This window comes from Vanellus vanellus (assembly GCF_965231255.1).
Source record: "Vanellus vanellus genome assembly, chromosome: 1".
NCBI classification, from domain to species: Eukaryota; Metazoa; Chordata; class Aves; order Charadriiformes; family Charadriidae; genus Vanellus; species Vanellus vanellus.
The window spans coordinates 160,427,515-160,447,611 of NC_138905.1; the positions used below are offsets into that span (position 1 = coordinate 160,427,515).

Here is a 20,097-nt window from a genome sequence, read left to right on the forward strand (position 1 = left end):
GAATGTATTTCTGACACTATTCAACATGTAGGGCACCAAGTAATTTTGGAGGTGTGCTCATGAGCATCTGATTGGAACCTTTGATACCTAATGCTTTTGACAGCATGAGGTGTTTTAAATAGCCTAACAAAATTCTCTTCGGCAAAATCATGCCTTGCTTGTGAACATTAGGATGCGCTCATAAAGACCTAGCGTGGCTCAGTGAAGTCACTGGAAATCTGTCAACTTGAAAAGGAATGGATCAGAGTAAGAAAGGTGTTGTGTGATTCCTTTTTTATTGAGCTCCCACTTACTGTCTTGGTAGGTTCACTTCATCACCAGGTGAAAATGCATTCCAGGTGAAAATCACTGCTCCTGATGAACAGTTCACTCGGGTTGGCGTGCAAGTATTAGACAGGAAAGATGGTTCCTTCCTTGTGAGATACAGGATGTATGCAAGCTACAAAAATCTGAAGATAGAAGTCAAAACTGGAGAGAAACATGTTGCAAAGTCTCCGTACATTTTAAAGGGTAAGAAGCAGCACTACAAAAAGATTTCCTATTGTGACTTTTTCTCACAAACTGTGTCCCAGAATATGTTCCAGGACTAGCATAGGATTCTTCGGGACCTCAGTACTTCTTGGGACTATCAAATCCCATTGGAATTATGGATTCATTATAGGTGTCCTGCACATACTATTCAAAATAGTAAAAAGAAACAAATGCTGCGAAGCTGTTGCCTAGCAAATACATGTAGAGGGCTCACACAGAAATTTATGTCGTTAGGCATGACTCCATTGGAATCAAAAAACGTTCAACCATGTCCACTTAGAGTTGCTGAAGGTTTGTCTCTAAGCAGTGAATGCTGAGTGCCTGAGCCTCTTTTCTGATCTCAACAGCTCAATAGTGTGACTTACTAAAAATAAAATAATAATTATGTTCCTGATAGGACCTATTTACCATGAAAACTGTGACTGCCCTCAGGAGGAGAGCAGTGCATGGCTGGAAGAGATGAACTGCCCTCAAATCATTCCGCAGATTCAAAGAGATCTAGCAAATTTTCCCACTGTTGATCCAGATAAGATTGCAAAAGAAATTCCACAGAGGTTTGGACAAAGACAGAGTTTGTGTCATTACACCATCAAAGATAATGAGGTATGGAATGGGTTGATCTGAACTCCATACGGGCATTTGGTGGCAAGTCATACAGCTAGGCTGCTTGCCTCTTTCCAGTTCAAAGGCTGGTTTTGAAGCAACAAAAAAGCTTGTCTTTTTTTTTTTTGGTCACTTTTCTGTGCTGAGTTTGAGACATGAGATTTCTAAAGCTTCTCAGCTGATTCATAAATCTATACAGCTGTACAATCTGTCTGACTAGTTACTTACTAAGCGATTAAAAGAGCTCTAAATTGTGCCAGCCGTTCTCTGAAATGAAAACACTAGACCAGTAAAACCTGTGTTTATTTTCAGGTTTATATAAAGACGTATGGGGAACATGTTGGCTTCAGAATTTTCATGGATGCCATACTGCTTTCTTTGACAAGAAAAGTGAGTACATCTGTACAGTCATTTATTCTATATGTCCTAATTTATAGAAGTCTGGGCTTAACAAATATACTTCAGCATATTTATTGCTATTTCTGTTAAAAAGCCCTTCATTTTCTTTGATTAATAATAGAAAGGTCAGATGCATTTTCCTTGTTTGAAGTTGGCATGTTCTAGAATGCTATCTGATCAGTATATGGAGTATCACAAACATTAATTGAATAGCAAGCATTTATAGGGGAGTTCGATAGGTTTGGACAGAGTGTGGGTTTTTTTTCCCTATAGACTAAATAAATCATCCTGTAGCATCTAATAGAAAATTCTGTCTCTGCTAGTAATTTTTACAGGATGACTGAAAAAATAGGGAATTTATATCGGTCTCCATTAAATTCCATATGTTGGAAACAAGACAGGAAGGATTGAGAAAGAGCACCAAAAGCCCAGCAGGTGGCATATGTACAAGCAAGACCATGCAGACTCTTCCCTAGGGAAACTCTGAAAAAAAAAAAAAAGACATTATGTACATAGTGGCAGAATATAGCAGGGCTGAAGTTTCAGCACACACAAATGTATGATTATTACATAAAGAGTGTAGTAAGAGAAATACGAAGATATCCGAGTTAATATCTGTTTTTGACTGAAAAAGATAAAGCACTTTGTCTTTTAAAGAGGAAAGAAATAAAAGAGAGGAGCTACTGAAGTACGGAGTTGTTCACCAAAAAAAAATTCCTTAAAAATCTGATAAAAAATGAACACATTATTTATAAGTAGCTGAAAGATAAGGTAATTGGTATGAAGCAACATGGATTTATCATAAAATAAGTCATAACTATATAATTTATTTCTATAGCAAGATAATAGACTTCCCGTATGGATGTCAAGTATCTTAATTTTAGTTAGGCTTTTGAGGGTAAGTCTCGCAAGTTTCTCACAAACAAGTTAGGAAGACTTTGCCTGGAAGAAACTACTGTAACCTGCTTGGAAAGCCTTAGTTAAATAATAGTTGACAATTTTTCCAGAGAGGAGAAAGGTGTCACAAATGTATTCTTCGGTGATTTGTCCTAGGTTCAGTTCCCATTTAATAACTTGACTGAATGATGGACTTAGAGAATATGCTTATTGAATTTTCAGATAACAAAAATGAAATAGCTTGCAAGCACCTCACAGTACAGCATCATAATTAAAATTTTTCTTAACAAATAAGAGAAATTGTATAGAAAATGGATAAAATAAAGTGACAAGGGCAGGATACCGTACAAAGGCTGGATCAGTCATATACTTATGATACCTACTTAAAACAAGGAGTGAATGGTTATTTTCTGCAGAAACGTGTGAAGGTTACAGTACCACAAATTTAACAACTCTGCGAAAAGCTAAACACGCACATTAACAGAACAAACACATGAAAGAAATGTAAAGTAACCTTTCCACTATACTCAGGATTAGTAATGGGTCAGTTATGCTACTGGGTCTGCCTTTGGGTGTCATGCTTCAAGAAGGATTGTTCAATTACTGACATTGCACAGGAAAGTGGTGAGAATGACTAGACATACAAATTAAGGTCATTTAAGTGGGGATTGTTTCATCTAACAGTGTCTAAGCGAAGACATGAATGGAGCCTTTAATTATCTAAAAGGTTGCTTTATGAAAGATTAAGCTGTTCTCGGTGTCAGTAGTGTTGGACAAGAAATAACAGAATTAAATTGCATCAAAGGCTAAATGTTGGAAAAGATTTGCTAACTCCAAAGACAGAAACTGTTTACAGATCTAGAAAACACAATTTGTCTCATGCCTATTAAATACTGCAATAATTTCTATTAAGACAGTGTCACTGAAAGATCTACTGGGTTGGAGAAGATTATTTAACCTGTTGAATGATTCTGCCATTGAGGATGTAGACAAAATGTAATTTGTAGCTTTTCTATGTCCATTATAACCAGTAGGTGGCACTGTACTAATAAAGATTAGTGCTGAAGATTAGTACACTTAGCCAAACCCCCTTTGAAATGAAGGTACACAATAAAACCTTTTCTGTCATATACTGAAGACAAAAAGTACTGCTTTTGGTCTCTGTCTTTAGCAATACTGGATGTCTTTGCTAAAGGCTTTCCCACATCATCAAGTTAGTGAAGACTATTTTCAACTATTCAGGAGGGTGTTTGATATTTGGCAAATTATTAATTTCTATGTCTGTCCATAAAGATAAATTAAATTAGAAACTTAATGAAACCTATTGCGGCCTCAGAAGAATCCTGAAATGTTAGCTTGTGACCAGCCATTCTGATCTGAAGAATAAAGAGATTTGAGAGGAGAAATGTTGTGATGCATATATATGATGGGGGGTCAGCAATATGTTTAAGTTCTATTTTTACATGTATATGTATATTTTCATTTGAGAATTATTAACATTCATAATTGTTCTTTTTTCAGAGAAGATATTTTCTTATGTAGATATTAAGATAGTTCATGATAACACTTGAAAAAAACGTCCTAATCACGTATATACAATCATGATCTCTAAATTATCTGTTAGTAGTCAGGACTGAGATCTTGGAGTTATTCCAACACTTTTCCGAAAATACCAGTATAATAATCAGATGTTCCTAATATTCAAATACCCATTAAGACTTACTAAGGAGGGAGACAAAAACAAAAGAAAAAAGGATTGTGTGACAGTATAAAACCTGTAATATACCTATCTTGTGAAAATGGTGCAGTTCTCATTTCACTTTCTCAAAAAGAACTACACAGCAAGAAGGCTGTTCGGGCATGCAAAGACAAGTTGATTTGACTAGGATTCTTTTGCTGTGAAAGAGGCAACTAAGGTGGGTGTAGTGGAGATTTATCTTTTAAAAAAAATCAATGTCATGAAGAGGGTGAACTAAGAACAGACACAGCATCAGTTCTGCACTGACATTATACATGCCTTCAGGGCATGTAAAACTCAACCATATGTTGCCTTCAGCCTTCTGCTCTCAAAATGGAAGTGTCCCACCATTTTCAGTTTCTCCTCACAAGGCAGCTGGTCCATCCCTATCGTAGTAGCTGCCTTTCATTGTACCTTCTTTTACTTCATTTTGCAAATACCAGAACCACACATAATGCTTAAGATGAGGGTGCATCGAAGTTTCACATAGCAGCAAAATTATGCCCTATGTCTTGCTGTTACAACATTTCCTGGCATCAACAGTATTTTGCTTGGTTTTTTGGCTGCGACAGTAATTTCAGATATGGTTCCATACTAGCAACTATTTTAAAAATAAAAAAAAAGTGAGGATGTTATGCTTAATAATTAACCCCAGTACTGACTAAATGTGGTCTTCCCATCATGGCTTTTCATTTCTGTTACTTTTCTTCTGTTGGATTTAGTTGACATGCAGACACAGGGCAAATCAGTTCACTGATGTGACAGAAAACTAATTTACCACCCAACAGCAATTTTCCATACAGACAAGGTGGTTTAAGTTACCTTGGAACTATGTGATTGCTTACTGGATCCCAGTGCTAGCCTGGTACAAAGATTGCGTGACTGATCATGTAAAGTATAACAAGAAACCATCCTCTAAACTGGGGTGGTCCTAGCCCTTAAAAAAAAGAGAGTGCATTTATGTGACTTTGTGCAAATCTTTTGTAAAATAATACTAATATCTTGTAGGTTTTACTCTGTGGTCTCAGTACTTCTAACATGTTTCTAAACTTTAACAATTTATTACAGGTACATAAGTATATTAGAGACCTGGCTATTTTTTGTCTTAGTGAGGTTGTTTTCAAAATGCAGGATGCCAGCAGGAGAATTCTGCTTTGTATTAAAATAAACTTGTGCCTACTCTGCTTCTGTTTAGGTGAAAATGCCAGATGTAGAATTTTTTGTTAATTTGGGGGACTGGCCTCTGGAGAAAAAGAAGCCCCCACAGAACCTGCACCCCATCTTCTCATGGTGTGGGTCCAGTGAGTCAAAAGACATTGTCATGCCAACATATGACTTAACAGATTCAGTTTTGGAGACTATGGGACGGTAAGAAGCTGCTTAAAATTTTCACAAAATTCACAGTGAATGATCTTCCAAAAAGATATTTATATTAACAGTATATTAACTGTTTTGCTCTTTATTTGTTCATTGAGGCATTGGCACCCGAGAGGTAGGCAATAACTGTGTAATCAATATCTTACCATTAATCAAGTTATGTATTGTATAACATAAATGATGTACATTAAAATACTTCACTGTTTCATTTCAAAAATCAAAGTTAATCTAAAGATGAAGAAGTCACTGAAAATAGCACTTCGAGGGTAGGTATTTTGTTTGTTTGCTTTGTTTTCCCCCCCATGAACATATTGATAACTGGCCAGGCCTCTTTTTTCCTGATTTTCCTAGAATCTTTTTTCTGTACCTTTTAAAGCCAAACGTAGCCAGAATTCTCAGCCTAGGACCTACCATCTCCCACTTTGATTACTGATGATAACTGGCCTTAGTAAACGCTCTGTCATTATCTTGAAACACTACAAAGCCAGTTTCTGAGAGATCTTTGTTATCCACTCTGAGTCTGTTTATCATTTCACTGCATGCAGTTGAGGTCCCTTGTCTTTATTGTCAAGACTTTTCCTAAATTTGCTCTCTCCTGACACCCCCAGTGTACATGTTTTAATTTAGCAAAGGAAGTGAAATATGTTGTATTAAGCTAGCTACATAAAAACCTTGCTTTGGACTATCATGACTGCCTCATCACCATTCTCAGCTACTGCATTACCCTGTATCATCACCTTCATCTGTCTGGCAACCATAACCACTTTTAGCCACTTTCTGCTGTGACAACTGACAGGTACTCTTTCCACACGCCATGTTGTCGTTGAACGGATGCTGTCTTGCCACAGGCCTGTGAGCGTGACATTCCTTATCTATTTTTATCGCTGCAAAAATACCGATACAATACATATATGAGCGTGCTCATGACTTGCCTTCATCCTTGGTATTTGCCTATTTGTACTGTAGTCTTTTAAGTAATTGTACTTAAAGAAATTTCCTGTAGGCTTCACTATTAAATCCCTTCTTTCTCCTCCAGAGTCAGTCTGGATATGATGTCAGTTCAAGCAAATACTGGCCCATCATGGGAAGACAAGAATAGCACGGCATTCTGGAGAGGACGTGACAGCCGCAAAGAGAGGCTTGAACTTGTAAAACTGAGCAGAAAATACCCAGAGATCATAGATGCTGCTTTCACAAACTTCTTTTTTTTCAAACATGATGAAAATCTCTATGGCCCCATTGTTAAGCATATTTCATTTTTTGATTTTTTTAAGGTAAGCCACTAACCCATTGTTCATAGAACTAGGTTCTTCAGTGTTTCCCGTTATCAAATAACTTTGTATATATTACTGATAATAAAGTGATTTTTAGTTTTTCAGCACAACACCAATAACAAGCATGAACAGGCATCCCTTCCAGTGGGATTAACTGCTATGTAGCTCTAGCACTGCGGATAACAATGTTTTATTTACATCTAAAGGTTCTGTAGAACCTTGTGTAATCTATATAACTCCAAGTTCCTTTTTATTTCTTTTTCCTGATTCAGCGATCAGGTCTACTAACATAACTAACATAGTGGGAAAATCAGTGGATGAAGTGACACATCTACCCTTACATCTGAGGATGAGCGTCTAAGAATTTCCGGAGAACTTAATTGATGAAGAGGGCATCTCTCTGTACCCTGCACTGTGATGAATTCCAAACTAAATAATAAAAGCTACTTAAACATTGATGCTTGCCTAGCCAATCCTACATTTCTCAATATCGGCAAGTCAGTAATACCAGTGCCCTCAGAATAATATAACCTAACCAAGCTACTTGGACCTTCTGTTTGTTAATAACCTGTGGTCATTTTCTTTCCAGTATAAATATCAAATTAATATTGATGGCACAGTGGCAGCATACAGATTGCCTTATCTACTAGCAGGAAACAGTGTGGTGCTAAAGCAAGACTCCATCTATTATGAGCATTTTTATAACGAGCTGCAGCCATGGAAACATTATATTCCATTTAAAAGTGACCTAAGTGATCTACTAGAAAAACTGCAGTGGGCCAAAGAGCATGATGAAGAGGTAAATATACATTTAGAAGTACTCAGCAATGTTTCTAGACAAAATAGAGAGAGCAAAAAGTGCATTTCTTTCAAATCCTTCCAATAGTTTGTTTTTTTTGAAGTTATTGTCATCAACTCTACAAATAAAACACTTTTTAAAAAATACATAATACTGCCCTTAATTTGAAATTAAGTTGAACTTTGGAAAAATTAAGAGTATTTTCATAAAACTTTTAAGAAACCTTAAATAAAAATAAATAAGTTACCTTGAACTGTCAACACTATAATTAACTCCAGAATCAATGCTGGCATCCTGAAATAACTACTATTTTTTGAGAATTAAAAAAACCCTTTTATTTTCTTTGACAGGCAAAAAATATTGCAAAATCTGGACAAGAATTTGCAAGAAACAATCTCATGGGAGATCACATTTTTTGTTACTATTTCAAACTTTTCCAGGTTAGTATATTTTTAGTTGTTACTACCACAAAAATTAGAAATCCCACAGAAAAAATTAAGGCCAACGGAGCTGCTGGAAATTGGCCAGTCCGGTACTTGAAGCCACAAAGCAAACAGCAGCAATTAATAACTTCGGTTGGTTTACAAACATTGCATGCAGTTATTTCCTATGAAACCCCTTAAGACTACGCTGGCACTTTGAGAGAAGCAATCGGATCCCATAAATCTTGATCTAATCTGCAAGAATATGTTGCCCACAGTGATCAATGAATTCCACATCAGACACACACCCTGTGAACAACAGCTGAAAATATCTGTGCATTAGCACTGAGATACCAAAACTCCAGTGAGGCACCCGAAGGGGCTCCTGTCAGCAGTTAAGTATCTGCTTACCCTGCCTGGGACACAGTGTAGAGTAACAGATTGTGTAGCCCCAGAGTTTTTACAGAGTTACTCCGCTGAGTTGGTACAGTATTTACAACCGGGTGTACAATCTAACAAGCTTATAAATTAACAATAACTTCCTTTTTTTAAAACTAGGAATATGCCAGCTTGCAAGTGAGTGAGCCAAAAATCAGAGATGGGATGGAGAAAGTGCCACAGCCTGATGATGACCTTTTTCCATGTACTTGCCACAGAAAAAAGGTACAGTGTATACAGCATTAAATCTAAAGTGCTGGATGTCTTCAGTTCTCACTCAACTAAATTGGAACAGCCATTGCTCAATACCCCATGGTATCAGTTACCAGACCATTAACGGTTGTCAAACTTAGAAACATTTCTCCATATATTTGCAGGACTAGACAGTTAAAAATTCAGTTTCCAATTAACTGAAAAATGTTTCTTCTTTCTTGACTGCAGGCCAAAGACGAACTCTGATAGAAAAAAATAAAATCACTTTTTTAATATCTACCTACATTCAGATTGTCTTCTTAAGGAAAGAAGAAAAACTTGGATGCCAATGGATAATGTCAGTGGCTGTTATGAAGTTTACCGTGTCATGATCTACATGTGGAAGAAGACCAAGCACCCCCATCTCCTTTTTATCATGCAGTGGTTGCAGAGCCTTGTTCAAAAACAGTTTTATAATTTTTTTTTTAAATAAAAAATGTTTGTATCAGTCATGTGTTACTACTGTCCTGAGATCCCTTAGAAACGCAGATACTTTTTATTCATGCTTGTTATACTGAGTCTATTCACAAGCATATTCTGTAAAAAAGGGCAGACAAGAATTGTAAATCTACACCCCCCCCCAACCCCATGTATTTATCCAAAGTTGTCTTTTTCAGACCATAATTTTGTTCCTTCTGAGAGAATCAGTATTCTCAAAGACAATGATGTGGGTTTTATAATAGAACTTTTCAACCTGAAGGAAAAACACAGTGCTATTGACACTTTATTAGATAAAAGTTTTAAGTTCCATATGATTTTCACAGATGCTTTGTCTGTGACACTCAGTCTCTTTGGCAATATGTAAAAGAATTAAGTAGCATTGAACAGTGACTACTGAAACTAAACCAATCAGTGTTCCAACAGTCTAGTCTGTTTTTATAATACCTGCTTTCCACTGATAGTAAGTAATTCAACTATTACTTTTAAGCATATCAACATCATCTGAAAATGATCCATAGGTGGATTTAAAGTCGAGCCTAAATTTATCAGATTCTAAAGTTAGCACCTTTCCAATCCAAAGCGAGGATTTATTTGCTCTGTAACGCAACCAGTCAATGTAAAAACCACATGGTTATTGTCTTCACGAATATTTAGATGTTTGCTTTCCTTATTGAACAATATTACTGCTGGGAGATCAGCATTCTTGAGGCATCTCATGAGAAACAACAGAAGAATATTGTATCTGACTTTTAAAAAGCTATCTGATCTAAGCACCTGGCCAAAACATCACAGAAATCTTCTTGGCTCACCAGGGCTGACTCAAAGTCCGATTAAGCAGCTCTGCACTGTTGCACACAACAGCTCCTCCCAAGAACAACCTCCAGGCTAAAGCTGCCTGCTCATGTTCAGCTGGTCACAGCGCTGCTGCAAGCTATAAAGATGCAGAATGACCAGAGCAGGTTTTAGGAACTCGTGACAGTGGAGACGAGACCTCCATCTCGGGAGACAATGCCAAGATGCTTTTCTCAGGACCAAACAGCTATTTAATCTCAGGGGTCATCATTCAGCTGATACTTGCTGATGACTTGGCTGGAAGCAATTAATAGATTGCTATAACCTTTGGTTATACCAACAGGTCACTCATAGCCCATACTGGGGACGGCTGCAGCTGCAAGCACACACAAAGCATTTCATCCACTCTGCAACATCAGAGCTTGGTTGAAGACCTGAGTTCCTTCTGCTAATGGATAATGAAGTCCAGACCCCCACCTGCCTCTTCTGAGCCCTCCTGACAGAAGCCCCTTGCAACCTGTCATAACTGCTTCCTCCTCCAGGAGTTCCTCCACAAGTATAAACATAATTTGTCTTTTATCGGTTTTCATTTAAAAGCCTTCCATGCCCATCTCTACAGAGGGCCTCTGCGGTCAGTCCTTTACGCAAGGAAAGTTGCTGGAGGGTGACTTTTCAAAACTGACCCATGTTCTTTGCTTCTCATGCGTAACCGTGCCTGCACTACCTCCTCCTTCCCACACAAGCCGAGAATCCAGCTCCTCGGGGTAGTGACGTTGCAAATGATGACAGATTCCCTGCATCACTGGTTTTGAAGCACACTGGAGTGCCAGCATACAGCACCAAGGTAGCACAATCTGTGCTGGCCAGCCTCAGAGGACATGATCCAGAATTCTACAAATTAACAGAATTCTACAAATTTCAAACAAGTACAGCATCAGTAATATACTCAGAAATGAAATGCATCTAAAGATTTGCTGTCAAAATAGATTCTTTCCAGCATATTACTTCAAATACCAGTCAAAAGCATTCAGGTGTTAATGCAGAGCACTGGGTGTTCTATACAGTTATTTGCATAGAAACACAGAAAACAATGCTGCTGTGGTATTAAATATTTGGTAAATTTTCTGTACTTCCTTTAAAAAAAATTCTTTATTGTTTTGCATAACATTTTTCATTCACGGAAAAATGTTTTATTTGTATTTACACTTAAACCTCTGAAAATAACTGTTTTAAAAAGTGTCTCAGAAATAACAAACTCTTAATTTGCTGCATTTAGGAACAACTAAATGAAGATGCCGCTTAAACACTGCAAATCATTTGTGCTCTAGTTCAACGTTCTCTCTAAGCCAAGAAAAAACTTGTCCATTTATTTCTTCCATGACATCATCTATCGTTCGTCCTTTGACTGCCATCCCATGGTTTGCTTTATCAATCCAATGGATCTTTTTAGGGGCTTTCATTTTGCTTGCCACACCTTCTAGCAGTTGCTGTGAAGAAAACAAGAATGAAAATTCAGGGAATCAGCTGCTACAAACCATGCAACTCATAGATGTCTCTTGCTTTGCTTGTGCAACACATAACAGGCAGCTCTTAAAAACGAAATGGATCCGCGTGCACATTAAAAACACCGTGATGGAGAAGATGTGATCACACTGTGTTCAGTAATGGAATTTCCTCAAAGGTTAGCCCTCACACAACATAATAGAGAATTAGAACTTAAAAAACTGCAAAGGTCACAGCCCTGTGCTGGCTCCTTCCCCACAAAGGAGGAAGGACAAAGAAATCCACTTTCACTGCCAGAGGGTAGCACTAGCAATAAAATGGTAAAAGTTCTTACATCAGAGTTGTCTACAGTGGCAGAGCAGCAATATAATTCCCTAGAGACTGGATTTGACTGTTCAACTTTCTCAGCAAACAGATCTAAGAACCAGCTCAGAAAGTCTTATAGATTACCCCATAAAGAGGGCACTCCAGGGATCTGCTGGTTGCTAGCCTGACTTATTTTGGTGACAACTCCTCACGGAAGCATTACAACTCCTTAGAAACTGTCCAAGCATAGAAAATACCAATTGCACGCAGTCCCAAATTCAAGCTCAACAGTTCAAGAATAACAGATAACTATTTTGCAAGAAAACAAGGCAGGAAACCACTGTAGTCTCATCTCTGCACACCTGTTCTTCATCTCTACAAAAATATCGCTTTCTACCACAGAAGTCTGATTTGAGGGTAGCACTGCTTTGCTAGAAGAATTTGTCATGAAAATGCAATGAATGTGAAATTGGTCGCACCGCACAGAGTTTACGTTTTGTAACCTGACACGGTTAAAACAGAATAGCAAATAACTTGCTCCTTCCATAGGCCGCTTTTAATTTGTACAATCCTATAAAAAACTGCAAAACATTTAAATTCGCAGTATTTTAGTGGCCCAAAGGTGAGTTTGCTAAAGTGGATGATCAAGCACGATCCAGAAGATATAAGCAGCAAAATAAAGCACCCTCAGGCTTCTTCATGTCCTGTGAAGTTTCCTACCCAAGGCTTCCCTTCAGAAGATATATATATATATATGTATTTAGAGAAGGCTGTTAATCAAAGCCACAGCTGTGTATATTGGTACAGATGTCACTCAGACTCATTCCTATTCCTCCATACTGCCCCTTCACAGCAGGATTTACAAGAGTACTCACTTTTTCACACATCTCATCTGCTGATCCAGAGACAAACAACACCGGACACCTGATAAACAATAAATCTTCATCCCGGAGCTTGGACTGAAGTTTTGGTCGATGCAATGGGTAAGACAAGCATACTAGACCTTGAATGAAGTCATCATCATCCTCTTGGCTAAGATGACGTATCACAGAGGCAGCAGCTCGTGAGCCCATGGAACGGCCTTTCTCCCATGTTAAAATAAAGAAAAAAAAAAAAGCGTATCCGCTGTCATCTCATCCACATTCTGTTTGAGTAAACAACTCCTAAAAACAATCCAACTGAATGTATTACAGCATACCAGTAGTACAAGATGCTAGAGATGCTCTTATTCATCTATTCCATGAAAAATATTAATCCTAATTTCAACATTTTCTGCTAAAATATTTGGCTGGTCATATTATGCTTTCACATCCCCATTTAAAAAAAAGAAGCAGGGGGGAAAAAAAAAGGAAAAAAAAAAAAAAAAAGAAAAATGGAGAAGGATCCTTTGCAATACAGGAACGAACAGCCACCCATCCTGGGGGGAGAAGGAAAAGAGGGACAGGTCCTATGCTCCAAACCCTTGAAATTCCATGTGGAATGCTATTACCTTGTATAATTTTTTTCATGCAACCTTAATCTGCTCAAATTAAAATGAAAGTTTATGCACCTTACTCCCAAAACAAATCCAGCAAGTGTTTATGCACACCTCAACCTTCAGCCTAAAAGTAAAAGTAGAAGGGAGGAAAAAAAAAAAAACAAAACTAAAGTGTGAACTTGTAGCATGAGGTCAGTCAGTAAGAGCAAGGGGATATCAAAATATCTCCTCAAAGAGGCATATGAGCTGACAATGCTCTGTAATTGAGTGTTAGAAGTGGCTGATTCCAGTGGGATTAACTTGCATCAGCGCAGATTTGGTTTCACTTAGTCAGAGAGCATTCAGGGTTTCCCGTATCAAGTTATTCCTAATCACACCCATCTACTTCCCTTTTTCACATAACATAACTGATTTCATATCTGTCACTAGGTTTTATCTACCAAAACCTGCTTTGCCAAAATGGTTTTGCATTTACTAGTAAGTGGAATTCTTCAAGACCCGCCATTAAAAAGTACACATGGATTATCAGAGAACTCATGCCCTGTCACTTAGAAGCAACAAGGAAGTTTTATCCCAAAGCACCTGGAAAGCACAGTCTATTGCTCTTTCCATCCTCCTTCTGGAGTGAAATCTGTGGCATCACAAGGAGGGCGAGTAGGTCTAGACAGCCATGCTCCCTCCCAAAAGAACATGGTGAAAGTGGCAGGCTGGATGTTCCCCTTTGCGACCTGAGAAGCAGAGCTGCTCATGCCAGCCGCGAGAGAGCCGAGCTGCCCACTCACCCCATGCAGCCACCAGCAACAGGGCTGGTGGCATTCGGACACCAAATGCAGACCTGTAAGTGGGCTTGGCACCTACGTTCCCATGACAGTCAGTGGACTGCTAATCAATTAACGAAGACGACAGAGCATTCAGCTCTTTGTAAAGGAGGTTCTCCTAGCAGGCAGCTGAATTGCTCTCCTGAGGCAATATTGACTAAGGGGAGTTTATTCAGCTTGTTCCCACTTTAGACAGCAAGCTTTTAATGCCCACCTCAAACTGAAACCCGTCATCCACATCTGTTCCTTTACTTCTTACCAAAGTGGGACAGACTTAAAAAATGGACTAATTACAGACTGCTATCGTTACAGACAGTATAAGACAGAAAATTATAGGTAATAAAAACAATACCTGCAAGGAAGACACCTGAAAGTTTATAATCATCAGAAAGCTTTAAGTATTCCTAAAGAAATAAGATAAAGAGAAACATTACAAGTCAGAATTAAGGCAGCTGAGAGGAGGGGATTTTTTTTTGTTTGTAGCTACTAACCAAAATGGGAAACTCTTTCAGCACTGCTGATCAAACAGATAGAAGTTGCTATCTTGTTTTTTCACACAAATGATTTCATAACATTTTGCAGTAACAACATAGTAAATATAAGCAATTTCATGTTAGTTCTCAGCATGTCTAAAATTTCCGATGCCCTGTCAAGTTACCAAGACATAAACAGATACTCTCTATCAACTCAGTTCTAGTAACAGACCACATGAACACTCTTAGCCCACCACAAAGTAAAACAAGTTAGCAAAAATGCTCTTCACTGAGACCGAGGTCACATATTTGCAGCAAAAAGTTTAAGACACAATCTGTTATGTGGGGGGGCTTTGAGCAACCTGGTGTAGTGGGAGGTATCCCTGCCCATGGCAGCGGGGTTGGGACTAGATGATCTTTAAGGTCCCTTCCAACCCAAACCATTCTATGATTCTGTGATTCTATGATTCTATGTCTGACAGAGAAGACAAAATTCAGCAACAAATTTTTCAGTTTTTAGGAAATTAATTAGATGATATCTTAGCAGAGGCCTTTAACTTTACACAGCAGCATATTGATATAAACTCACTAACAACATTATGCTTCTTCAAAAAAGAATGGAGAACAGATCCTCATTAAAGCTAGCAAAGTCTGATCTCAAATTAATGTGCATATAATCACAATGGCATCATACAAATGAATTCCTTAAGAACTGGACTTAAGTTCCTTGATAAAAATGTCTGATGCTCAATGAAAAGCACTCAAGCCACCTTCCCATGCCCTAGTAGCTAATCAGGTGAAAATTTCCACTCTTTCCTACGCACTCCAGAGCGGGAAGATAAGTGGAAAAAGGTTGCTCATTTTAATAAAATCTAGATATACAAGAACATCTTAAATAACATAGCAGCAGCAAAAAGAGATAAAACACACACATATAACAAGTTTAAACTACTTGCTGCAGCTGTTCCAGCTACTGCCCACATAAAAATTGCCCCTGCTGTTTGTGTTCACAGACAGTGAACCCAGAAAGTGACACCCATAGATTTAAGCTTTGGCATAATTTGGTCGCTTCTTACCACAACTGCTTTGAAGGCCTTAGTCCTATAAGCAATGTTAAGGCCTTTACAAGTAAACCGCAGGCACAGAACACCATGGGATGCAAGATAGGCTGCCAAAGACACTAAGTGAGGGAAATTCATATCTCCTCCAGCTCCATGGGTAAGAATCACTCCACATGTTGATTTCTTCTCTGGGACAGAAAAGATACCATCAAGATACTTGTTTCCAAAAGGTATTTTCACTTTAACCTAGAAATGAAACAAAACCCAATGTAATTACAAATAAAAAGAAAAGCAAGCATGTTCCCAGCCTACACATTATAAAGAACAATCAGACAATTAAGAAAGAAACCAAAACTGCTAGTTGACTTTTATTTTTTTCTGTTGAAGAGTACTAAATGAGTAACTCTACCTCTGGCTCAAAGATTTTGCAAGCAGAAATGGGCAAGTCACCTTATCACTCCACACCTTAACTTCTACATTAGAAAATGAAGCGTCCCTAGCTTCAAAGGATGCTTCAAGGCACAAAATGAAATGCTTCTTACCTTCTCTATATATCTGTATCTAGCTATGTGGGAGCCAATTGCCATAACTGACTGGAATATTAAGTCTTCCACAATAAGAAAAATTAACTGTTGTATAAGACCTAAAATATATAGGAAATATGTACTCTTCTATAACTAGTTTCCTGTAGCGGAAAAAGTATTTTTATCTCACTCACATTACTGAATAGAAGAATTAAGGAAGCCTCTAAGCATTTATTACAACCAAATTACTTTGGGTCTATAGAGCCATATGGAGTACATAGGATTAAGAGAACTCCATGCTGGAAGCAACTGTTTAATGCTGTAGCTGTAGGTTCCATGTATAAGCTTGATTGCATAGGGAGAAGACCAAATCAAGAGTATTATGAAAAAATGGATTTGAAAAGTTTTAGATACTACACACAATTGTAAGAAAAAAACCACACAATTTACTTTTTTCATTAAGTGTCCAATAACAAATATTGGCAGATATCACAAGATACATATTCCATTTATTTGTATAACTGATATCCTAAGATAAGCAAGGCACTCACTCCCTAACTAGCAGCCTCAACCACAGAAATATTAAGACATGCAGACACAGCCCAGCAAGCATTTCCAAATTACGGTGATAACCACTCAATGGAGTGGCAGCCTGCGTATAGTAAAAGACTGAACTTTCCCCACGGACAGGAGACAGCTCAGATTCAGACAAAGCCAGTGTCAGGCTGGCAGAGGGCCTTCGGTGGTGACAGTCATCTGGAGGAGCTGAATGAGACACAAAACCAGCTGATGTTGAGCTGAATGAAAGGGGACTGCACAGCACATGCACCCCCATAGGCGCTGCATCTTCTGAAAGCAAAATGGAGAACACCCCGGGGCTGGAATGAAACATTATTTCATGTCACCGCTGCCTCCCCAAGTCCCCCCTTGGCAGTGGTCCTGCAGAGGCACTGCGCAGAGAAGAAGGTGGCTGTCAGCGGTCTCACCGAGCTGACAGCTTTACAGCCTCTGCCCAGCTGAAATGGGGGGGGGGGAAGGTGCCGGACAGAGGTTGGCGGCTGGACCTGTGGGACAGCCAGCAGCCACCCTGCACACAGCACAGAGATGGGCTGAAGTCTGAACCAGCCCGAGCTGCTGCTTCCTGACCACCGGGGCGCTGCCCAGGGAAGACACCAGGCCAGGCGGGGCTCAGCTAGCCAACAGCCATGTTTACACCTCTCCTGGGAAGGCAGAGGCGGCTGCACACCCCCACACACACCCCAACCTCCCCCCTAGCTCTGGAAGCTCCTCAGAGGGGAACGGCAGCTGCTGCAGGACCTCCCATATCCGAAGGCAAAAGAGGCACACGGACTCCCACGGGGCGGCTTGCTCCGCCTTCAGCCGGGCCAGACCAAGCACCCTGCGGCCTCCCCACAGCAGCCCGGGGCCGCCCCGAGCGCCGGTAGCCCCCGCGGGGCGCCCAGGCCCGCCTAGGCCGCGGGGCTGCCCCCGGGCTCAGGGCCTCACGAGCCCCTCCGCCGAGGGAAGCAGCCCGCCTCCCGACCCGCCGGCCTCCTCCACAGGTGAAGGGGCAGCTGTGCTCAGCACTCCCCCCACGCCAGGAGGAGGGCAGCGGCCATACCTCTGCCGGCCCGCTCATGCCGCCCCCCGGCCCCGTGACGTCACTTGAATGACAGCCCTCCTCTCCCCCGCCGCTTAAAGAGGTCTTCCCCCGGGCGGCTGGCTGGTGCCGTGCTTGATTGGCTCACAGGGGTGCGAGGCCCCGCCCCGAAAGGCGAAGGGCGGGGTTAGGCAGCCGGCCCGCGCGCTGAGTGGGGCTGTGAGGGGAGATCATGGCGGGCAGGGGAGGCTGGAGGCAGCCGGGCGGCGCGGCGCGCAGCCTACTCGGGTGGGGGCAGGCGGTCTCGGCCCTTGGCCTCGGCCGCCAGACGGGGGCTGCGCTGGAGGGAATTTTGAACGGGGCTTGGGTTGAGGCGTGTGGGGAGGCGGCGGGAGGCGCCGCTGGACTCGGCCTGGAGAGAAACCGTAGGGCTTGGGGCCGGGCCGGCAAGTGGCCGGTACCGGTGGCGGCCTCCGAGTTACCTGGTGGTGTGGTTAAGCGCGCATCGTGTGGGCGTCAGGCAGTAGGAGCTGTATTTTTAAAAACCGTGGGTCTATCAAGAAGAAACATGTCTTAGTAATCATAGTGACTGGAGCGGGAATTTAAGAAATGGTGGTTATTTAGTTGCTGAATTAACTAGGTCTGAGCTACGCTGTTGGGAGAGTTTGTGCTGCTCCCCATATGTAGTTTTTACTCTTCCACACGTGGAAAATACAGACTGATGGGGATAGTTCAGTTCAGAAGAAATAAAGACAATGCTTGGAAAATCAGGTTCTCACTGACTTCAAGCAATACAGATATGATCCGTTGGGTGTCCAGGATGATATTAGGTGATTTTTCTGGCACCTGTCGGAACGCTGGATCTATGTGGCCTTCACAAACAGGAGAGACAGGCTACATGGGTAGTGTTTTAGGTACCAACATGGAGCTGTCCCATGGGCTATGCTTTATTGTAGGATTAAAAAAACTAGTGTGTCCAATAAACAGCCTTTAACTGGTGGAAGACAGCACCAATATTCTAGAACAATGTTTTATAGTATTTATATGTTGAGTATTTCCCAGATTTTTTTTTCTAAAATCCTCTATGGCAAGATATTTAGTCATCGAATGTGTTTTCTTCCATCATCGGTGTATAAAACTCACATAAGTTAGGATACCCTATTGCTTAGCTGATTGAAGGTGCCATCAGCAAATGGAACTTTATTTTGCACGTGTTCAGCTGCTGGAAAATAAGTGTGCTCTGGCTTGTGCTCCGAGTGTCTTGCTATCGCTCTGCTGGCTGTATGTTGTCAAACACTGGGATCCAAATACTGTGGCCTTCTGAGAAGTGAACCCAGCAGGGCAGCTCAGATGTACCTGCTATCTCAGTGACCATCCCTGCAGTCTGAGGACTGCCAGCCTCACTATTTGCCAGCCCAGGCATTATTACCGTAAAATGTAAGTGTTAAGGACAGAAGTGGAGAAGTTCAGCTGTAATCAAGCTGAAAAAGATAGGGAGCTTTATTTGTCTAAATTTCTACCTTGCCTAAGAAATAGCAAGCTAAAGCAAGATGGGCGAGCATAAAGCTGAGTGAAAGGCACCAGTACAGCCCGCGTGAGGTGTATGCCTTTCACTGGGAGCTGAACTGCAGACACTGTTGAGGTAGCAGCTCCTTGAGCTGTATGTCACATTCAGGGAGTCCAGCAGACCAGGGGAAAGAAAATGCTTCAGAGTAATGCCAGATAAGTTTATCTTGGGTGGAGATTACACTATTCCGATTGATACTTAACACCAATTAAGCCTTTATAAATGGGATACTTAGCAAAAAGGGAACTGAGAAGTTTTCTTATCCAAAAGCAGTTACAACCTCAACCCAGAACACAGGAATGCAGTAAAGAAGAAAGAGAGTTAAGAAAAACTTCATGTTAATTTTCTAGGTTTTTTCTTCTTTGTTATATGTTGATCTCACAAAATTGACGTGAGACAGAGTCAATTAAAATTTGGAGTATTTATTAGCAAGCGGCAGCAAGCAAAACAGCGCTGGGCGGCCCGGGAGTCTCACTCCACCGACGGCGCGCACTCAATGCAGCGGCCTTCTCAAATATATATGGTACTTTTTACATAATCATAAGATCTCTTAATACGGCTATACATATGCATAACCTATCCCCGCTTCGTATTAAAATTAGCTTTAAGAAGTCATTTTCATAAACTCCTCCTAACTGCGCTTGCGCAATGCTTTGTGGTGGTGGTCGCTGAGGGTCTTGAGGATGAAGGCTGCAAATTTTTCTTCATCACTTCAAGTAACCTTTTGTCCCTGCGCAGACTCAGTTTTTCTTTTTGGTCTCTGTCCAGACTGCAGGGTTGGTTTCAGCCGCCTTTCAAGGCCTTC

At 40.4% G+C, this 20,097-nt stretch overlaps 2 protein-coding genes across 3 annotated transcripts; one reads left to right on the plus strand and one right to left on the minus strand.

Moving 5' to 3' along the window:
- The first annotated feature begins 251 nt into the window (after positions 1-251).
- POGLUT2 (protein O-glucosyltransferase 2) lies at positions 252-9,174 on the plus strand. The gene is made up of 9 exons (XM_082484384.1): positions 252-510; positions 929-1,134; positions 1,447-1,524; positions 5,364-5,536; positions 6,582-6,819; positions 7,409-7,618; positions 7,969-8,058; positions 8,599-8,703; positions 8,920-9,174. The coding sequence occupies exons 1-9, from the start codon at positions 429-431 to the stop codon at positions 8,935-8,937; spliced, it is 1,200 nt and encodes a 399-aa protein (XP_082340510.1). The 5' UTR covers positions 252-428; the 3' UTR covers positions 8,938-9,174.
- A 1,758-nt stretch (positions 9,175-10,932) lies between these two features.
- Positions 10,933-17,774, minus strand: TEX30 (testis expressed 30). 2 transcript variants are annotated; one of them, XM_082480190.1, is made up of 5 exons: positions 17,747-17,774; positions 15,617-15,847; positions 14,420-14,471; positions 12,648-12,853; positions 10,933-11,450 (listed from the first exon to the last, which is right to left on the minus strand). In XM_082480190.1, exons 1-5 carry the CDS (start codon positions 17,762-17,764, stop codon positions 11,277-11,279), a joined length of 681 nt encoding a protein of 226 aa, XP_082336316.1. In that variant the 5' UTR covers positions 17,765-17,774; the 3' UTR covers positions 10,933-11,276. The 2 variants fall into 2 exon arrangements, with proteins under 2 accessions (XP_082336316.1, XP_082336317.1); XM_082480191.1 differs by lacking the exon at positions 17,747-17,774 and adding an exon at positions 16,801-16,873.
- Between the last annotated feature and the right edge of the window lie 2,323 nt (positions 17,775-20,097).